The 19,550-nt window shown below is 53.3% G+C and overlaps 1 protein-coding gene across 1 annotated transcript; it reads right to left on the minus strand.

The window, feature by feature from the left end:
- Positions 1–17,094: 17,094 nt before the first annotated feature.
- LOC136993000 (olfactory receptor 6F1-like) lies at positions 17,095–18,084 on the minus strand. Its single transcript, XM_067303016.1, has one exon. The coding sequence runs from the start codon at positions 18,082–18,084 to the stop codon at positions 17,095–17,097; it is 990 nt and encodes a 329-aa protein (XP_067159117.1).
- Positions 18,085–19,550: the final 1,466 nt, after the last annotated feature.

The raw sequence follows: 19,550 nt of genomic DNA on the forward strand, positions 1-19,550 counted from the left end.
GCCAAGGACACTGTGTGTTCAATGGCCTCACTTCAGAGTAGAGCCATGCTGGCAGCAGGTGGCAATGTAATGGTGCAAGGAGGTTCCCACTAAGAGAGCAAAGCCTGCAGTGCCCAAGGCCAAGGAGAAACAGAACTGGGCTGAGCAGCCCTGGCAAGAGAGGTTTGGGCTGCCTGAGCTGATTTGAAGCACCTTGGGGCCTGTGGCAGAAGTGAAGCAATCTCCAGGCAGGACAAGGTGCCACTGAAGAAGTCCCTCGGCCTGGGCAGCCTGTGATTTGGCACCCTGAGGTCATCATTAGCCCAGTCCCTGTTCATATCATCTGGTGGTGAGAAGAAGTTCAAGCAGAGAGGAGCAAGAAGGGTTTGAGAGTGCAGAGACTAGAGCGGAGACCTTGGTGTGATGTGCCTCTCGTTCAGGCAGCACGCTTGAATGCAGACAGGATGGACTTGGCCTAAAGGCAGTGGTGGGATTCAGTTGTCTGGGCACAGGTAGGAAAGCCTGAGATAACCTGGGTTGTCTGCCCAGCAACCACTCCAAAGGGGCATGGTTTTCCCATAGGTCCCATCCATGCAGTTGTGCTAGAAACCCCAGGCATCTGACATGGTCCTGCCAGCCTGTTTCTATGTCATTACATCAAGTGTCTGCACTGAATTACATTAGCAGTTTGCACCGTAGCCATCTCCATGTGTCTCAGCATCATAGTGAGGGGTGCTTCAACAGTAGTGGGCATCTAGCGTCATTTGAGATACCAAGGAAAATCTCCACCTGGCCCCCACCTCATGCTCTAGAAGGATGTGGGTCTCACAGTTGCTTCATGAGAGCAAGCAGACACTGGCACATGCCTGGGACCACCTCTGTCTCTTCCAATCTCATCAGATATTTGTGTGTGAGCAACTGACTCCCACCCTCCATCTCAGGTGATTAAAATGAGCTTGGAGAGCTTGGAGAAAGAGCTCCATGCAGACATCTGTGTTGTGCACATTTCTGCTTGGACAAGGGGAATCCCACCTGCTGTGTTTTTGTGGAGTTCACAGGAGTTTGCTGAATCCCACTGCTTTCCACGGGCTTCCAAATGGGCTTGAGATGGCCAGATTGACTCATTTGAGTCAGCACCTGAACCATGTGTCAATGAGCTCCCTTCTTGCTCCTTTCTACATGTCCTGCCTAGTGAAGGCATAGGAATCAGGGCTTCCAGAGTGGGACAGTTCCACCTCTTGCAGATAACCATCCTCTGATGAGACAATCTGTAATGCTGGAAACAATCTTCCTTCAGTGCTTAGAGAGGGCCCATTGGTGATTATTTTAGTTTATTGGAGTGAACATTTCCCAGGAGGAGGGAGCACAAGGGACAGAGAAATTCATGAGCTCAGCTGGGCCTCTGCTTCTGAGTGGGGCCAGGCTCCTGGGATGGAGGGAGATCAGGGCAACCAGGCAGCACTGCCCAGAGACAGCTGTGTGCAGGAGCAGCTCCTCTGCAAAGAGCAGCAGGGCTCCGGGCACTGCCTGCTGCTGCTGAGATGAGAGGTGACATGACACAGAGAAGTGGAAGGCAGTGTGGAGTTGGAGGAGAGAGGAGAGCTCCTTGTGGCAGTAACCATCACAGCCCCTGACACTGTAAGTCTCTGGCTGCAGGGCAATGCTACTGAGGTTCCTGGAAAGGTCTTGAAACCCATCCAGTCACACGACTGGATTTTTAAGGATCGCTCTCCTGATTGCTCCTTTGCAGAGGAGGGGGAAATGTTTCAGAGCAGGGATTTCCTGCCACACCATCACAGCGACCGGGCGTGAAACTCCATTCTGCCGGGGTGGCTGCAGGGGTGTTAAGCCTGGGAGGACACACAGGTCTGCGCATGGCTGTGATTCAGAGCAGTGTCGCTGCACCCCAGGGTGGTGTGTGCCCAGGGCAGTGACTCTGCTGTCAGCAAGGGTCAGCCCTCAGCCTGTCCAGAGAACTCCCTACAGCACTATGGGGAGAAACTCTGGGAGAGAGAAGTGACCCCCAGCAGGGCAGGTTCATTCTCCTGCTGACAGGATGCTGCATGGTTGAGGACTGCTCACAGCTCTAGCTCATGCACAGGAGATGTCCAAAGGGTCTTTTCAAGAGAACATCAAGAGAAGGGCTTCTTGAAGGGAAGGAGCTTTCCTTCAGGTGTCTGCACTTTCAGTTTCCTAATTTTGGCAGGGAGAATGAAGGAATGAGTTTTCTGTTTTGGGAAGGAAGTGGGACTCTTAAACCTTCACTCTGAGAGATTAATAGGTCTGTGAGAAACCACAGGAAGTTGCTTCATCTCCACCTTAGCCTACAGACAGCATTAGGATCACATTTTTTGGCTTCATAGGAGTTCTCCTTCTTCTCCTTAGGATGTGCATGCACAGAGATGCCCCTAGACAGTGCCCTGATCCGGGAGGTTTCTGTAGGGCAGAAGGGAGCACACAGCGGGTGGATGGGATCTGTGAGCACTGTCCAGGAAAAGATGGGAGAGAGAAAGAGCTGTCAGCAGGGACAGCTCGAGGCAGCAGGGATGGGCAGGGAATGAGAGGGAACTCCAGGGCATGAGCCACCTCCTCTGCAGCCAGACCTCCAGCAGAAGAGAGGGGCAACTCTCCTGCTCTGGGTCCATTTCATGCGGTCTGACAGAGGGGCTGAGATTGACTACCCTGCGATGTCACCGTCTGCGAGGTGGCATGCCCAGCTAGGTAAGGTGAAGGCTTTCCAGAATGCCTCTCTGTCTCTCTTCTTGCCTCGCTTAGCAGCAGGATCATGGTGTTGCTCCTTGTTTCCCCTCCTGGCCATGATGCTCCTGGTCTTGCTCTTCGGCTCTCTGGGGTGGGAAGTTTCAGCTGCAGTTCAGACATGGATGCTACAAGTTGTGCAGCATAGGGGTTTGCATGGGAATGAGGTTGCCCCAGCCCCCTTCTAACCTGTGGAGCTCCAGGAAATGCAGTCAGTGGGGCTGGGAAATGAGCTGATTCTCCCTTACGGAGAGCCCATCTCCAGTCCTAAGAGTCCTTTGACCGTTTCCCTGTGGTGTCCTGCCAGGCTGCATGCTGCCCTCTAGAAAGGCACTGCTGTCTCATAGCACCTCTGTGATATCTGAGAGCCCCATGAGGAAGGTGCAGAGATGCTGAGAGTATGGAGATGGTGGTGGGAGGCTGTATGTGGGCATCTGAAAAGAGCCCTGTGTGTCCTTGTCTAGAAGGGGAGTGTGGAGAGCTCTGTCAGGTGCCCGGAGAAAGGGTGAGAAATTTGGAGCTGTGCACTTTGAAAGTGGACTCGTGTGCTCTCAGGAGAGGCTGGTTTCTTTCAAGGGCAACATATGAGTGTGACCATCCTCTCAGTAAAGAGAGAGACAATGTGGGGGGGAAGTATGAGAATTGCAACATTTGGGGTATTTTTTGCTTGAAAAGTCTGGGGCCTAAAGATGGGGCACCTGAAGATGGGTCCTAACTTCTCAATGTCTTTTCTTCTTTGCACAGTCCCCCATGCCCAGAGATAGCAAAATGTCCAACAGCAGCTCCCTCAACCAGTTCCTCCTCCTAGCGTTCGCGGACACACGGGAGCTGCAGCTCTTGCACTTCACGCTCTTCCTGGGCATCTACCTGGCTGCCCTCCTGGGCAACGGCCTCATCATCACAGCTGTAGCCTGTGACCACCGCCTCCACACCCCCATGTACTTCTTCCTCCTCAACCTCTCCCTCCTCGACCTTGGCACCATCTCCAGCACTGTCCCCAAATCCATGGCCAATTCCCTGTGGGACACCAGGGCCATTTCCTACTCAGGATGTGCTGCCCAGGTCTTTCTGTTTGTCTTCTTGTTAGCAGGAGAGTATTTTCTTCTCACTGTTATGGCCTATGACCGCTTTGTTGCCATCTGCAGACCCCTGCACTATGGGACCCTCATGGGCAGCAGAGCTTGTGTGAGAATGGCAGCTGCTGCCTGGGGCAGTAGTGTTCTCTATTCTGCGCTGCACACTGGGAACACATTTTCAATACCACTCTGCCAAGGCAACACAGTGGACCAGTTCTTCTGTGAAATCCCCCAGATCCTCAAGCTCTCCTGCTCAAACTCTTACCTCAGGGAAGTTGGGCTTCTTGCGTTTAGTGCCTGCTTAGTCTTTGGGTGTTTCATTTTCATTGTGCTGTCCTACGTGCAGATCTTCACTGTTGTGCTGAGGATGCCCTCTGAGCAGGGACGACACAAAGCCTTTTCCATGTGCCTCCCTCACCTGACTGTGGTCTCCCTGTTTGTCAGCACTGACGCATTTGCTCACCTGAAGTCCCCCTCCCTCTCCTCCCCAGCTCTGGATCTGGTGGTGGCTGTTCTGTACGCGGTGGTGCCTCCAACTCTGAACCCTCTCATCTACAGCATGAGGAACAAGGAGCTCCAGGATGCAGTGAAAAAACTCATTCAGTGTGTACAATGTCAGCATCAATAACTGTCCATTCTGCATCCACTCCTTAGGGTGTGTGGCATCAAGGCTGTGTGTTTTGCATTTCTTTCTTTCTTGTTTTTCTCTCTTTTCTTAAAAAAAAAAAAAAGGTTCTTTTATGTCTACTCAGGCAACCCTTTTTTGAATCTGACCCAGAGACCATGTTGAAGCAGGAAGCCAGGCTTCCCCCTTCATCAGCAGAGATGGGGAACCTGAGAGCCCACTAGTCTGAGCTCCTTCGGATGCCCCCAGTGCAATGTGGAGAGTTTCCTTTTGCAGGGTCTCTTTCAGCACTAACACTGAGGGAGTTCAGGAGCACAGGGTCAGGCTCCGATGAGTACAGGCGGGGTGAGACCATGGGTCCCGTGTCCATTAGAAGAGCTCAGCTCCCCTGGCCACAGTCAGGATGTGATCTCACACCCCTCTCCTGTGAAGGTGGCAGCCAAGTGTCACCACAGGCTGGTTCCTTCCCTTTCCAGCACTCCAAGTGGAGGAGGAGTGGAGGGGAGGGGAGTCAGGCAGCAGCTTGTGGGGACAGACCCTGTGCTTGATCCCCCCCACTGCCACAGCAAGCATTTCCTCACTGCAGCCTTCCCATGGGGGCTGCAGCTTTCCTGGAGACACATCCCCACACAGCAGTAGGACTTTCTCTTTTTAGAGTTGTTCCTCCTGTTCATTTCCATGCTGTCTTTCTGTGCTCTATTCTGTGGATATGGCCCAGGAGTTCTCATAACCTGGTGGTGGTAGGGTTGTGTTTCTATGTTCATGTGTCCTGAGAACTCAGGCAAGACCAGGAAAAGGGCACCCTTATGCCACACCTGGCCTCCAGAATAACATTTCCATAATAAAAGAAGATGTCCCCTGTGAGGTGCCTGAAGTCTGGCCTTTCTTCAGAAGCTGGAGTCAAAAATACGCTCAAGCGATTGCACCACAACAGGGCCTCCTCTTCTCCTTGTGAACTCCTTGGGATCTAGGGGACAAGTTCAGAGTCTCCATGGGATCTGTTAGGGACTGAGGGCTGGATCCAGGGTTCATCTCTTGGTGACCAGCGCCAGTGGAGATGGGGAATGGTCTCTGAGTTGTCTGCCTGGGGCTGTCCCACAGGTGACAGTGCTGATGAGAGATGCCCATCCTTCTGGAGGGGAATCTGAGCCACCAGGAGAGCTCAAGGAATCTCCAGGGACAGTGTGTGCCTGAGAAGGGCAGTGAGTGGAGCCTCACAAAGTGAGGGACGGTCCATGGTGAAGTAACCAGAAGGTAAAACACTAAATCCAGGTATGCATGGGGAAAGGAGGACTCTGCAATCCCCAGAGAGGCATTGGGGACCCAAGAGACCCAGGGAAGGAGCACGGGAGAGTGATTCCTGCACCCTCAGTGAAACACCACAGGCTGGAGCTAGTGCACACCCAAACACATCTCCTGCCATTGCAAATGCCCTGGGATCACTCTGAGCACCGTCCATGAGTACAGGCATGTGTCAGCAGTATCAGTGGTGTTGATCCCTGTCCAGCTGGGTCTGCTTCCCTCCCTTGACCAGCATGACCAGAGATGAGACAGGAGCTACCCCATGGCCTCATGACCCCACAGGCACTCACTCTGCAGAGCAGCACCACCAGCCTGGGGAGCACAGAGCAGGGGTGCAGGAACAGCCAGGCCAGCATGGACACACTGACCTGGGGAAAGGCTCTCTGGGGAGCAGGGATGTCCCAGGAGAGAAGCAGGGCAGCATTCAGAGATAGGAAATGAGAACAAGAAGCAGGTTTCCCTGTGCAGCAGCTGGCGGCAGGCAGCTCTGTCCCCAAGGCAGCAGGAGCTGCCGGAGGGGCTGCAGGGCCGGGGCTCTCATGCTGTGCTGGGCAGCGGGGTGGGCATGGAGGGGCTGCAGGCAGACAGGGAGGGGGATGTGCTGGGCACAAGAGCAGGGCAGACAGAGTGACTGTCCCCATTGCAGGGCCTCTCACCCCTGCTGGGGGCCTTGGGCCATGCCTAAGTTACACTGTGGACATGGCTGGGCCTGGCCCTGCACCTCTCAGGTCCTGACCCGTCCCTGTCCCCATCCTGCTGACCTGACTCCCCATCTCCTCCTCGGACCTGCCTCCGACTGCAGTCAAGAAAGCCTTGGCAAGGGAAGCTGGCATCCAAGGAGATCCCAAAGAAGGCTGTAAATGCAAAAGGTGACCCTATATCCACAGCAGCAACTCTTGCATGACAGGCAATTTAAAGGTGTCAGGAGAGCTTCAGATTTGGACCCTCTACCCAGGGAACACTGCATGCAGAGTCTTAGCTGCATGAAGAAGCGAAAGCAGTCACTTGTTGTCTGATTTGATGATGGCCAGTCATGACAACAGGTCTTTCTGTGTCACAGCTTGACTGTTTATGAACCATTTGTGACTGGGTTCCTGCTACAAAGAGGATGTTGTTGGGAGCAGCAAGAGCGCGGCTGCTGCATGTGGGAAGCAGAGCCAGGAGCTGAGGGTGCCGGCAAGGCAGGCAGGGCAGGGACCCACCGATGAGACGTGCCATCCCACAGTGCCCGGACGAGAAGAGCAGAGCAGATTTGGGGATGGTAACTGGGGTCAGGCTCAGTTCAGCGATGGCCAGATGACTGGAGGTCTCCAACCAGCCCTGCTTTGTGTGGGAGCTTGGACTGGAGACCTCCAGAGGTCCTTTCCCACCAAAACTCCTCTGCGACTCCATGAATTCTTGCTCCTCAGGCTCTGCTCTGGCACAGCTGGTAGGGGGATGAGAGCACCTGGGGCGGGGCAGAACAAGTCTGGCTGGGAGAGCATCAGGTGGAAGATCCAATGGTCCCTGGGTCAGCCCTGGCCTTTGGCAAAGCCTGTTGTGCACCCTGAGAGGCTCCATCTGCCTCTTCCACCCTGCCCTGTGCTCCCCTCCCATCAGACAAAGTGGTGGCCACCATTGCCTGGGGACTCTCTTCCCCACGGGGAGGAGAAGAAGAGACTTCAGCAGCCCCACACTGCCTTTTCCACCCTGGCCTTTGCCGTTGTGTGTGCCTGGGTCTGTCCACTTGCCTTCTCCACAGTCACAGCTGCCCAGAAGCCCATGAAAATCCCAGTGCTCCTACCCTCGAGTGGGCATCCACCCAGAACCTGGAGCCTGGCTGGCCACAAAGGCATCACCCGTCCAGTGCCCCGGCCGTGCAGCCAAGGGCAGGGGTCTTTGCCCCAATTTCTCCTGCTCCCAGCACTGCTGCTGCTGTGCCCATGTCAAACCCTCCTGCTGCCAGACTGCCCTGGGCCTGAGGCAGCTCCAGCTCCCTCCAGGGCTGCACTGGAGGCTTTCAGGAGTGGGCTGAGGTGGGGCTGGCACTGCCACCTTGGGTTGGGAGAGGGCAGCTCCCCTCTGCCACGCTGGGGCTGTGGCTGTGGCTGGGCACAGCTTTTCCCTGGGGAGCTCCCTGAGGAGCTGCTCCAGGGGATCCTTCACCTCTGCCCTGGCAGCAGCACCCATGCTCAGGGTGCTGGGGTGGATGTGCACAGAGGGTGGAAGGAGCACGGGCTGCCCAGGGGGAACATCGAGACCTTGTCTGTGCACACAAGGATGGAGAGAGGAAAGCCAGAGCTCAGCAGAAGCTGGCACCAGAGACCTCAGACATGGAGAGGGCTGTGCTATTATTAAATGACTCTTAAATAATCCCCCAGAGTCTGGGGAGCACCTACGCAGCCCAGGCTGTGCCCCACGTGGGGGTCAGCAAACAGCCATGCTCCTGGATCTGCCAGGATCTGGTGCAGAAGAGAGGCCATGCAAGGCTGTCCTTTTCCCTTCCACTGGGATAGAGAAACCTGCAGGGGGACGCAGGTGGCCATGGACCACCCCACAGCTGGGGTGAGCAGTCAGCATGGGAAAGGGGTGATGTGAGGGGCTGGTCTGGGACGATGGCCTTGGGGCAGCTTCCCCAGTGTGTCCATGCAACACTGGGAACAACCTGGGATCTTCTCTCCTGCACCCGCCATGTCCTGGTGCCTTTCCCAGGAGACCTGCATTTGCCCTCCAAGCACACAGCTCTGTGCTCCCACACTGCCATTCACATGCAGTAGCTGCCTGCTGGCATTTTTCTTCTCCTGGGCCCTTTCCAGACCAGACCAGACCATCCCTGGCTCTCCCCACCTCCCCTGCCCTCTCCCCAGACCACCCAGCAGAGCAGCCCACGGTGGCGGTGGCCCAGCAGCAGTGCCTGTCACAGGGGGCTTCAGAGCTCTGGGCACTCACTCCTCAGCCCCAGACCCTCTGAAGGGCACAGCAGGTCCTGGGGGGCAGAGAGGGGTGTCAGCCTCCCCATCAGCACCAGGGCTGGGGGCCAGCAATGTCACAAGGAAAGGGAGGCTGCTCACTCCATGTCTCCACTGCTCTCGTGACCAGGAGATCCTTAACTTGGACTGCCAGCAGCCCCTCTGGGCAGCTCCTCTCCCCAGGACAGCACACAAGTCCTGGCCCCGGGGCTCCTCAGGCAGCTCCAGTGACAGGGCAGCCTGCCCTGAGCTGACACGCATAGAAACAGGTTTTCATTTATTCCCCCCCACAGAAGCAAACAACTGCGCCTTTGCTTTTCTCTAGGGATGTCCCTGCTCCCCAGAGAGCCTTTCTCCAGGTCAGTGTGTCCGTGTTGTCCTGGCCAGCTTTTCCTGCAGCCCTCCCCTGTGTTCCCGCAGGGCCCCAGGCTAGCGGTGCTGCTCTGCATGGTGAGCGGGCCATGAGACCCTGGGGTGACTCCACACTGGTCGTGATGGTCAGGACAGAGCCAGCTGGACCAGCATCACTGCACCTGACAACCCCCTCCCCAGGATCTGTGGCTGTGGAAGATGCTTGGAGCAATCACAGGGCATTTCACATAGCTCAGGATGTGTTCAGAGGTGTCATTAGACCCAGCCCATTCCCTCTCCTGAGATTTGGTACGTTCCTCAGTTTGGCCCTTTACCTTTGGGTGACTCCACATGGTTTTGGGAGTCTCCACTCACTGCCCATCCCAGGCACACACCGCCCTGGAGATCCCCTCTGCTCTCCGGGTGGCTCCATATTTCCTTCCAGAAGGACGGGCATCTGTGAGCAACCTAGTGATATGTGAGACAGTCCCTGGCAGATACCACTTGACCACTCACACTCTCCAGGGCACTGGACACCCACTGGGCACCCTAACACATCACCCTATGAGCACATTGTCCTTAGTCCTTGGAAAACCCAGGCACGGCAACAGGGTCTTTTTGAGTGCAATTCCCTGAGTACATTCTTGGCTCCCGCTTGGGAGGAAAAGCCCAGTGTTTGTGGAGGGTCATGACAGGGTTAAGTTGGAGGAAAGTTGCACACCATGGGAAAAGGGAACAGGGGAAACTGTTGCTAGCTCGAACAAAGAAGAGTCTCAACAGGAGCAAGTATGCCCAAGGACACCGGTGCAGCTGGGAATGATACATCTTGAGAAAGTACAGATAAACCAGCAAAAGCCAGTGGGAACCAAGGCTAAGAACAAGTCAGCGTTTCTCCAACAAAGAAGCAAACAAGACATGATCGCTGCGTGCGTGATCGGTGTAATGACTGACTACCTGTGACATAATCTGCATAATGATTGGCTTAGCAAAGTATATCTGTGAGTTGCTGAAGTAGCTAACTTTTTAGTATAAATATGTGTCAGAATAAACAATAAATGTCTCAGGACGCAAATCCTCCTGAGTCCGTGCCATTCATCCGCCACAGCCCATGATGACAGACCCACCTGGTTCAGCATCAGCTGCCGTACAATGTAGTCAGACACACCTTCCCAGACAGCAACGGTCTCTGGAAAATAAGGGAAAGACACATCATGCTCTGGGGGGGGGCAGCTCACAGCTGTTCAGCACATGCCTAGCCAAGGAGATGACAAGTGCAAGCACATTCGAACTGCATCCCCCTCCCCAAACACACCCCATCCCTGACAGGGGCTCAGCAGCTGAGGTGGGCACTGCCTTGAGGCTACAACCTTTATCTGCCCCCAGGAGGGGTCTGCAGCTGAAACAGAGGCATTAGGACATGCAGATCATACCACGGGACATCCACAATGTGTCCCTGAGCTCAAAGGCTTTGGGAAGGAATTACAGGCAGTGCTTGGGGTCCCAGACAGAAAACCCTGCTGAGCTGAGGAAGTCTAAGGATTCCTCTCCAGCACATGCGATTCCAGTAGCCTCTTCAGAGCCCAGCAGGAGCTGCAGGAGCCCTCAGCCTTCCTCAGACAGGTCTCCTTTCCTTCCAGAAGCAGCTCTCACAGGGTGAGCCCCCTCCCTAGGGACACTGGCAAGGGATTTTCACCCAGCGAGAGGACAGTGCTGTGCCCATGGCAGTCCGGGGGCTCAGGGCATCCCCCAGAATCTCCCCTGTGGGGCCAGTTTTCTCTATGGGATCCCCGCACACACAGCCTCTGCACAGCCACCGGAGCAGCTCCAGCTCCCTTCCCCACCAGGAGCTGGGGTGGGCGATCCCTACTGCGAGGCCAGCAGTGACCTTGGGGCAGGGACGTCTGCCCAGGGTGCCCCAGGTCAGCAGGGGCAGCCTCAGGGCCAGTGACCAGAAGTCCTGGTGGCCACACTGGCACCTGAGCCAGAGGGGACCATCAGTCTGGACTCTGGCTGCAGCCCCCAGCCCCGGCCAGCCTCCCCCCGGCCCCAGGGTTTCCACAGCCATGTTCAGAGTTAATGGTCTCTGCGACAGCTCCCGGGAAGGAGATCCTGAAGGCCTTACCATGGGTGGGGAGCACTGGCACCACCTGCCCACACCGCGTCCCATGGTCAGCGTCCCAGAGCTCCATCTTTGTCCTCCTCGCCCTGGGTCACCCCGCAGCAAGAGGTGATGAGGAAACAGCTCCTCTCCTCCTCCTCCTCCTCCACACATCACCGCAGTCCCGCACAGCCCCTCGCCAGCTCCCGCTTGGGGTCGGCGGCTCCTTGCAGCAGAGTGGTGCCAAGAGCAGCCCCAGCGCCTGGGCTCCCCCGGCCTCGCCGCAACATGTGGGGAGAGGCCAGGACCATGCGGGAGAGGGCAGCTGTCGCCGTGACACGGGATGTCTCCTGTGACCACAGCCCATGTCACAGAGGGGGCACAGCCCCCCTCGCCCCCGGGGCCCCAGCCAGGGCTGTCCCTGCAGTGGGCAGGGGCTGCACGGGGTGGTCGGGGGCTGCCCCTGCCCCCACACAGGCCAGGCCGCAGGGAGAACCCCGCCGGGGGTCCCAGCCAGGCTGGGCACTGTGGCTGTGCTCACCCGGCCACGGCCCCCATGCGGGAAACCTGGCTGCGAGGGAGGGCAGCGGACACTGCACCGCACTCACCCCACGGCGACACGGTGCAGGCGGCTGCTGCCACCGGGGAGGAAGCGCTGGCAACTGACCGCACCAAAACGCCCAGCAATGACTTGGCAGTGACCAAAACCTTCTTCTGGGCGCTTGAACCAGCGGGTCCTTCCCTTGCCAATGAGCTTCTCCAGAAAACTTGCAGGGAACTGCTGTCCAGCACCGTTAACCTGCAGACGTGTTTGAGACCTAGTGACTGCAGCACCTCAGGGCCTGGGGTGGACGGGGACTGAACAGGGGAAGAGGCAGCGCCAGCAGAGCTGCAGGCACCAGCTCACTTAAACACACGGGGATCACAGACCGCTCTGCCTGCACTGCTCTCACACCTGCACCAGCTATTGGCCTCCTCACACCAGCCCACAAACACTTAAACCAGCAGAACTGGAGGAGCGTGGGGACCCTCATGCCAGATGTGGGGCTGACCCTCGCAGAGGCAGGCAGCAGCTGCAGGCACTTGGCAGCAGGTTAAACGCAAGCTCTGAAGATTTCACAAAGATGCTGCAGGAACCATCTCCAAGAAACAAGAGACACTCAGAGGTGTTGCGCAGACCTCTGCTTTGAACACACTCAAACCTAGGGTAGAAATGTCTAAGGGGGTGAGGAAATAAAAGATGGAAAAGCAACTCATACACCCACTTGAATAACTTACTGCCAAAGCAGGGTTCAGCAACTAGGTCTGCAAAAACTTCTCAGCCGCACACTTCCCCACTCAGCAGAAGGCAAGAGGCAAAGTATTAGATCAGCTAAGGCAAAGAGGAAGTCTTGGGAAAACTTCTACTTCAGGAACAGAGAGCAAAAGCACTTTCTAAGGGTTTTTTCTATGTCCTTTCAAAAAGAATAGGAGACACTGGAAGGGTACTTCGGTCTTTTTTCAAAAAAATCATTCCTTTGCCACTGTTATGCTCCCAAACCCAGCTGGTGCTGTCACTGGCCTGACAGGAGAAGGGGCAGCAGCTCCCAGCACTGCGGCTCCAGGCTCCGGGCGGCCCCGCGCCAAGACACGCTGCCCCGCGCGGCACCAGCCGCCTCTCGCCCCCTCCCTCCCCACAGGGCCCGGACAGCCCCGGCCCTGCCCCCGCCCCTCAGTTGCCCTGCTCTGCGCCAGTGCGCATGCTCCACGGGAGGAGGCGGCACTTCCGGCTCTGTGAGGGGGCGGGGCCTGTGTGTCCATGGCCACCGCCCCTGGTGCCGCCGGCCCCGCCCCCGCTGGGCCCTGCCGCGGCGCCGTTCTCGAGGCCGCGGAGAAGCAGCTGCGGCAGCGGCAGGTGTTGGCGGCTGCTGTGCAGGGAGCCCGGAGCGACGCTGCGGCCCGGCATGTGCTCGTGTGGCTGGAGCCTGCGGCGGCTGCTGCCGGCTGGGGCCGGGGCCGGGGAGCGAGGGGGAGCGGCGCCGGGCTGGCCCAGGGCTGCGGGAGTTGTGCTGCAGGGGAGCGTTGGCAGGGAAACGCTGCTGCCGGGGCGCTGTTGCCACAGGGCCCCGCTCTGCCCCGGGGCCTGGGCGAGTCTCCACAAGAGGATGCACGTGCACGTGACGGGAGCCCCGGGAGGCTGCGGCCTTTTTTTCAGAAGTAGACGAACAACCCAGGGCCCATCGCAGCCTTTGGCATTATCTGCCATGAGCAGGTGGCCCTGAAATTTTGTCTCCATCAGCAGCCCAAGAAAGGGGCCGGAGGGGGGATCCCAGAGTGTCCCTCTGCTGGGAGACCATAGAGAAGCGCTGGAGGCCGGCCCAGAGGAGCCACCTGATCATAGAGATGGGCTGTCCCGTCCAGACGACCATAGAGATGGGAAGTGCTTTGCAGACTGTCCCTCACCATGGAGACTTTCGAGCTGGTGTGGGTGGAACCAACCCCAGAAAGTCTCCAAAACTCGTGACCCTCCTGAACTCCCCTTCTCACCGCGCTTTCCTTTCCATCCCTTCTTCATCCCACACTACTTCCAGTGCTACCTCCAGGAGAGAAACGTGACTTGTCCCAGTTTCCTGCACATGTTACGTATCACAGCAAATACAGCCCTTCCCTGTTTCTGGGGTTCGACCACAGGTGTGAAACACTGGTGCTGGCTGACGTTCAAGATCTTTTCACGATACAAAAAGCATTCCCGGCTTTTACATTTGTGATGCTTTTCCATGTAGACTGGGCACCTCTCTCACAAAATCCTGGACAAACCATTTAAAGACTAACAGCCAGGGCCTTGTGCTGCCCCAGATCTACACATCAGCTTGCAGCTAGGGCACCTTCTTCTTGTGCCCATGTTATCTGCAGTCTCGTAGCAGGCAGAAATGGCAATAATGCAGCTATGGAGATGTTTGTGCAATGCCTGACAAAGCTCAAAAATGTTTCTCGACCCAAATACCTTCCTGCCATCCTTAACATGAGAGTAATGTTTGTTGTGTAAAAGGAGGAAATAGGTCTTGAGATATCTGAGACTGTTTTTTGTCTTAAATATCCCCCAGCTTTTTTTTACCCTTGGACATGATGAAGATGTGTTTAGTAATGTGTATCAGATCCTCAGACAATGGAGTTTTGCTCAGCACAACTGTCCTGTTCATGGACCACCAACAAAACAGTGGTCATTGCCCCTGCTATTTAGATTGAATAAATAGTGCTATTTTCTGTGGATGGTTTTGAAATGGAGGGTAGAGCATATGGCACTGCCTGTCCAACCCCAGCCACTTTTATGATAAAGGTTGGCAGATGGAAAGTCTGATCAGAAAACAAAACAAAACAAAACTGCCTTTGACTCTAGGGGATCACTGACCCAAACACTTATAAACTCTCTGTATTTGTATTGCTTAAATCAATAGTGGGGAACTAGAAAGATATGTGCCAAAGCTGGTCCTTCACGCTGCAACCCCAAAGCCTAAGCCTCTGTGCCCTTTGGGAACCACAAGGTGACGGAGAAGCGGGACCTCAACATCAAGACCAAGTGGCTGCAGCACCTCCAGGACCTGTGCTGTTAAAGGACGCTGGATCCAGTGGATTTTTGAATAAAGGGATTCCTCCTTCCTGGTCCGCTGGAAGGGAGACTGCTGTGGTTCCCTGTTCCCTGGTCCTGCCAGCAGCGAGACGGGGCATGTACTTCCAAGAGGCATACACATACTCTGTACGGACATGGTCGACCACCAAAAAATCACCTCCAGCAGGGGCACAGTACCTTTACAGGCACCACAGAGACATGAGCAGCACTCATAAACATGAACGATACAAACGGCCTGGTCCTGTTCTTGCTCAGCAGCTAATCAGACTCAGAGCTTGCAGGAGACCTCACACGCACCCTCGCACGGGTGTCTCTGGAGCTGGCTGCCTTGATGTCTGCAAGCCTTCCACACATGCACTCACACAGAACAGCGAGCACACTCACCCAGAAAAGAGCTAGGAAAAGGATTTAATACAATGATAGGCTACACCGCAGAGAGCAGGTACACAGCCTGGCCAGACAAGTGTCCTTGCCAGCAGCTTGCTTGCACATGATTGGCCCCTTTTATTCCCTCTGCCTCCATTTTCCCATGCTGCTTCTTCCATGATCCAGCTTGATCCCTCCCTTTCTCCAGCTTTATCCCCTTTGAAATAAACAGCCCATCTCCAAGTATTTTTCTTTCATTGGTGCCAGTTTTACTGCCTATGTACTCAAGTTTAATATTTCTGGTACTGTTAGCTAGGTAACCTCTGGCTCATACGGTGCTTCTGATATCATTACCTCGGTACCGCTGGTGCTGCAAGAGTCTACTCCCTGAAGGTTCCCCAATACGCGAGTTATGTGTGACGCTTGTCCTTTTCTCATATAACTCTCCCTTAACCACCGCTGAAATCCAGCCATCGCTCACTGTGCTGTCTGGAACTTGGCAGGGTCTTATTCTGTTCCCTGCAGTGTCCAATGATTTCTCATAGCCACTAGTTTCTCACGCCCTGTTCAGTTATCTCAACTCTGAGGCAGAGCCTAGTCGTCTGCCTGCATACGTTAACCCTGTGTTGCTGGTGGAGCTGTGGGTCTGGATGGGAAGACCCAGGGCCACCACATCCTTCACTGTGGTGCACAAGGACCCAGCCCAGAGCAAGATGACTGAGCTGCCCAAGAGCGCCCAGGTGCTCTGCTGAGCTGAGCTTTGGTCACCCAAAACGCCGTAGCTTCCTTGGGGTCCCACATGAGGAGTCAGGCTGCAGAGATGAACTGGACCCAGTTTTCCTAAAAAGAGTTCACCCTTATAGAATTCCCTTTGGAAATGGGACGCTCAAGCACAAAATTTAAAGAAGCTGTTAACAGTAATTCTACTCCTCAGAAGCCCTAACAAAATGAAATGCTGATTAGAAACAACTGCAAAGGAGTAAAGCAATGGCAATGCTTTCCCTTCCCCTGTGCTTTGTTTTTCCCTGTGGACTGCAAAATAAAAGGAGAAAAGGGATCTCTGTGTGCTGATTATTTTTCTAACAGATGTTTCCTTTTATCAATTGAACATGCTTCTGCCCATCCCTTTGGCATGTAAAGATATGGATGGAGACAGAAGTGTAAAATAAGGGGGGAATATATAATTTCATTGATGGACAAGAAGAAAAAAGTGTGATAGAAGCATACATAGTTTATTTGAAATAATTCTTAAACATGAAATACTCCTTCAACAAAGAAAAAGAAGGTAGAAAATGCCTAATTATCCAAGAAGAAATACATTCTTTTTTTTTTTTTCCCTTCAGGAGAATGCATCCTGGAGTCACCAGTGGAGATAAAGCAGGGCTTTTAATAGTGGACAAACTGACAGTATGTTATGAAAATATGCATTTTTAAGAAATCTCCCTCCAAAGTGAATAATAAAACTATCATCTGCATGCTATCATTGACAAATCAGTGAGGCTGTCTTCATCACACTAATGAAACTGAGAAGTGTTTTATGGATTTGAATCCAATGAATTTGAGCCCATTGTAGTGTCTGAGCTTAATTTTCATGTTTAGCATCTTCTGTTATTCAGTGAGAGAAGACATTTTGCGCTTTCCTCAACACCCCTTGGACATTGTCCCCAGAGTTTTCAGCTAAATTTCCTGAGATGACTTATGAAAACTTCCTTGTGTCAGCATACACTGGCAGTCTAAGTCTCAGTCCCAGCAAAGTTTGTGTGTGTGTGTGTGTGTGTGTGTGTGTGTTCAACATTTTATTAATATTTTTTAGATGTTGTTTATAATAACCCCCTGTAACCAAGACACACAATTCACATTCCTTCCTTTCACTACTACAATCCAATGAGAAAATAAATCTCCTGAGGCATCTGTATTTAATAGCTATATATATGTGTGTGTGATACAACACTGACATATAATTAGAATTGCTGTCATGAAAAGCATCATGACCGGGGGAAAAGCCAAACCTTTGGACGGCCAAGGGCTTCCTCCAGGGCCAGCTTCACAGTCTTGTTTCTGAGACTGTAGATGAAGGGGTTTAAGAATGGGTACAGGACAGTGTTCAGCAAAGCTACAATTGTGTTGGTCTCCAAGGAAACCCCTTCTGAGGGCCGTGCATAGAGAACAATGCAGCTTCCATAGACAATGGCTAAGGCAGTGAGATGGGAAGAACATGTAGCAAAAGCTTTCCTCCTCCCAGATGCTGATGGCATGTGCAGAATACAGTGGAAGATGCACATGGAGGACACCATGATTAAACATAAGGAACCCAGCACTACAAATGATATGAAAATGGGGTCTGCTTTCCAAAGCAGGGTGGTGTCAGAGCAGGACATTTTGAATAAGGGGGAGCTGTCACAAAAAAAATGCTGGATCTTGTTGGGGCCACAGAAAGTCAGCTTTGAGAACAGAACCAGGTGGTAACTCGAGAGTGTGAAGCCTAGGACCCACGCAGCAACAACCAGGTGGGTGCAGAGCTGCTGCTTCATGATGGCAGCATAATGCAAAGGTTGGCAGATGGCAACATAGCGGTCAAAGGACATGACAACAAGGAGAGCGAACTCTGTAAAACCGAGGGCAACATAGAAATAGGACTGGGCAAAGCAGCTCTTTAATGAGATTGTTCTCCTTCCAGAGCTCAGAATCACCAACAGTTTGATGGTTGTGGAGGATGTGAACCAGATTTCCAGGAATGCCAGATTGCTGATGAAAAAGTACATGGGGGTTTGCAGGCGGTGATCCACACACATGAGGAAAATGATCATTGTGTTCCCTGTCAGTGTTGTCAGATACATGAGTAAAAGGATCAGGGAGAGAAACAGCTGTAGCCTTTGATCAAGCCCTGAGAAACCCTCCAGGGTGAACTCAGCAACCGCAGTTTCATTTCCTGCTCCCATGCCCAATTTCAGTACATCCTGCTGAGACAGGAGCATGAAGAAGCAAGTGTGAGAATTTCACAGTCTCAACGGGAGGGTAGATCCTTCCTTCTTTGCTCCCTTGCTTGCTTCCTATGTAACACAGACAGAAATATTCCTCTCAGCCATTCATCACACCCAGATTTCTCTGCTTCACATTTTACTGAGAGTCCTCAAAGATTTTACTGTCTTCTTTCTACCTTTTCCAGACACTCACAAAGGATTCTTTCTCACGAGCACAGTATTGTAAAGAGGTTGTGAACTATTTCATGCCATGCCTGGGAAATTCCCTGTTCACTTGGACCTATTGCAAACATCCATCACATCTGTGTTTCAAAAGCCAAACTAGCCTCCCAGCAAAAATACTTACTAGTATCTGCAGATGCCAGTCCATCCATGTAGATAAGCATGTTGAAAGTTATTCCTTCTACTTTTCAGTACTTGCCTTTTTTGACTTGGAATGTCTGTGAGGCTGTTGCTTTCAAAACAAGCCAGTACTGAGCATGTCTTCTGTAATCCCCTGCTTTCTTCCACAGCTTCTTCCTCTCTGTTTCTCCAGAAACATTGAGGAAACATTGGTATTAAATGTCCTGACCTAAATGCCTTGCTTTCCCTTTAGGGGAAGGGGGAAATCTTCTCATCTTAAAGAACTTAAAGGCTGTCCTTTTGATTATTTGAAATAGGAAGGGTCTGGAACAACAACAACAAAAAATTACTAAGCCAGGTTATATTTTAGACATTGGGCACTTCGATTTGAGCAAGTTAGCTTCCTCCCATCTTGTCAGTGCAGAAAGAGAGAAGAGTGTCTGGAAGAGACTGGTAACATTTCTTTCGCCTGTCAATTATGGTCCTGGAGGATCCCGTCTCTAGAGCTCTCTTGACTATACAGGGAGCCAAGGAAAAATGAGTACAGACACCAGCTGCTCACAGACACCTCTAATGAAGTTAATGAAATCACTATTTCTGTCTCCACCCTCTTAATTAATTTAGTAGCTAATTTCTTTTTCAAGCCAAAGAACATGTCCAACAGAAGGAAGCCCAAGGAAAACATAGGCAATAAATACAGACATTTTCCCTCCACCTTTGCATTTGGTTTTAGACATATAAAGGAAAGGAGCAGATGACTCCACAAATAGGATGTTTCAATAGTGCAAGGGCAGGAGGAGGAGATGATGGGTTTCAAGCAGTGAAACAGAGGTTCTCTACAGACTGTGTTCTTAGTCTGCTGGATGTCACCTAAAATCATGCTTCTCCTGAATGTACTTTCTTAGAGAAACCTGCAAAGCTGCTGAGAGCTTACAGCAAAGCAGCTTCTCTGCTCACCATGGGGGTAACCCTCTTGAACCCTTTTATCAGGCTTTGGTTGGTTCAAAGGATTTGCTGTATTCAGGCCCCACGTAGCCAAAAATGGAGATACCCTATGCGATAGTGACTATGGCAGTGTGAGATATGCAGGTGAAGAAGGCTTCTTATGGCTTTCCCAG

Source organism: Apteryx mantelli, chromosome 11 (assembly GCF_036417845.1).
Source record: "Apteryx mantelli isolate bAptMan1 chromosome 11, bAptMan1.hap1, whole genome shotgun sequence".
Classification (NCBI taxonomy): domain Eukaryota; kingdom Metazoa; phylum Chordata; class Aves; order Apterygiformes; family Apterygidae; genus Apteryx; species Apteryx mantelli.

Coding starts and splice junctions, on each gene's coding strand:
- LOC136993000 (XM_067303016.1), bottom strand. CDS start 18,084: ATGCTCCTGTCTCAGCAGGATGTACTGAAATTGGGCATGGGAGCAGGA.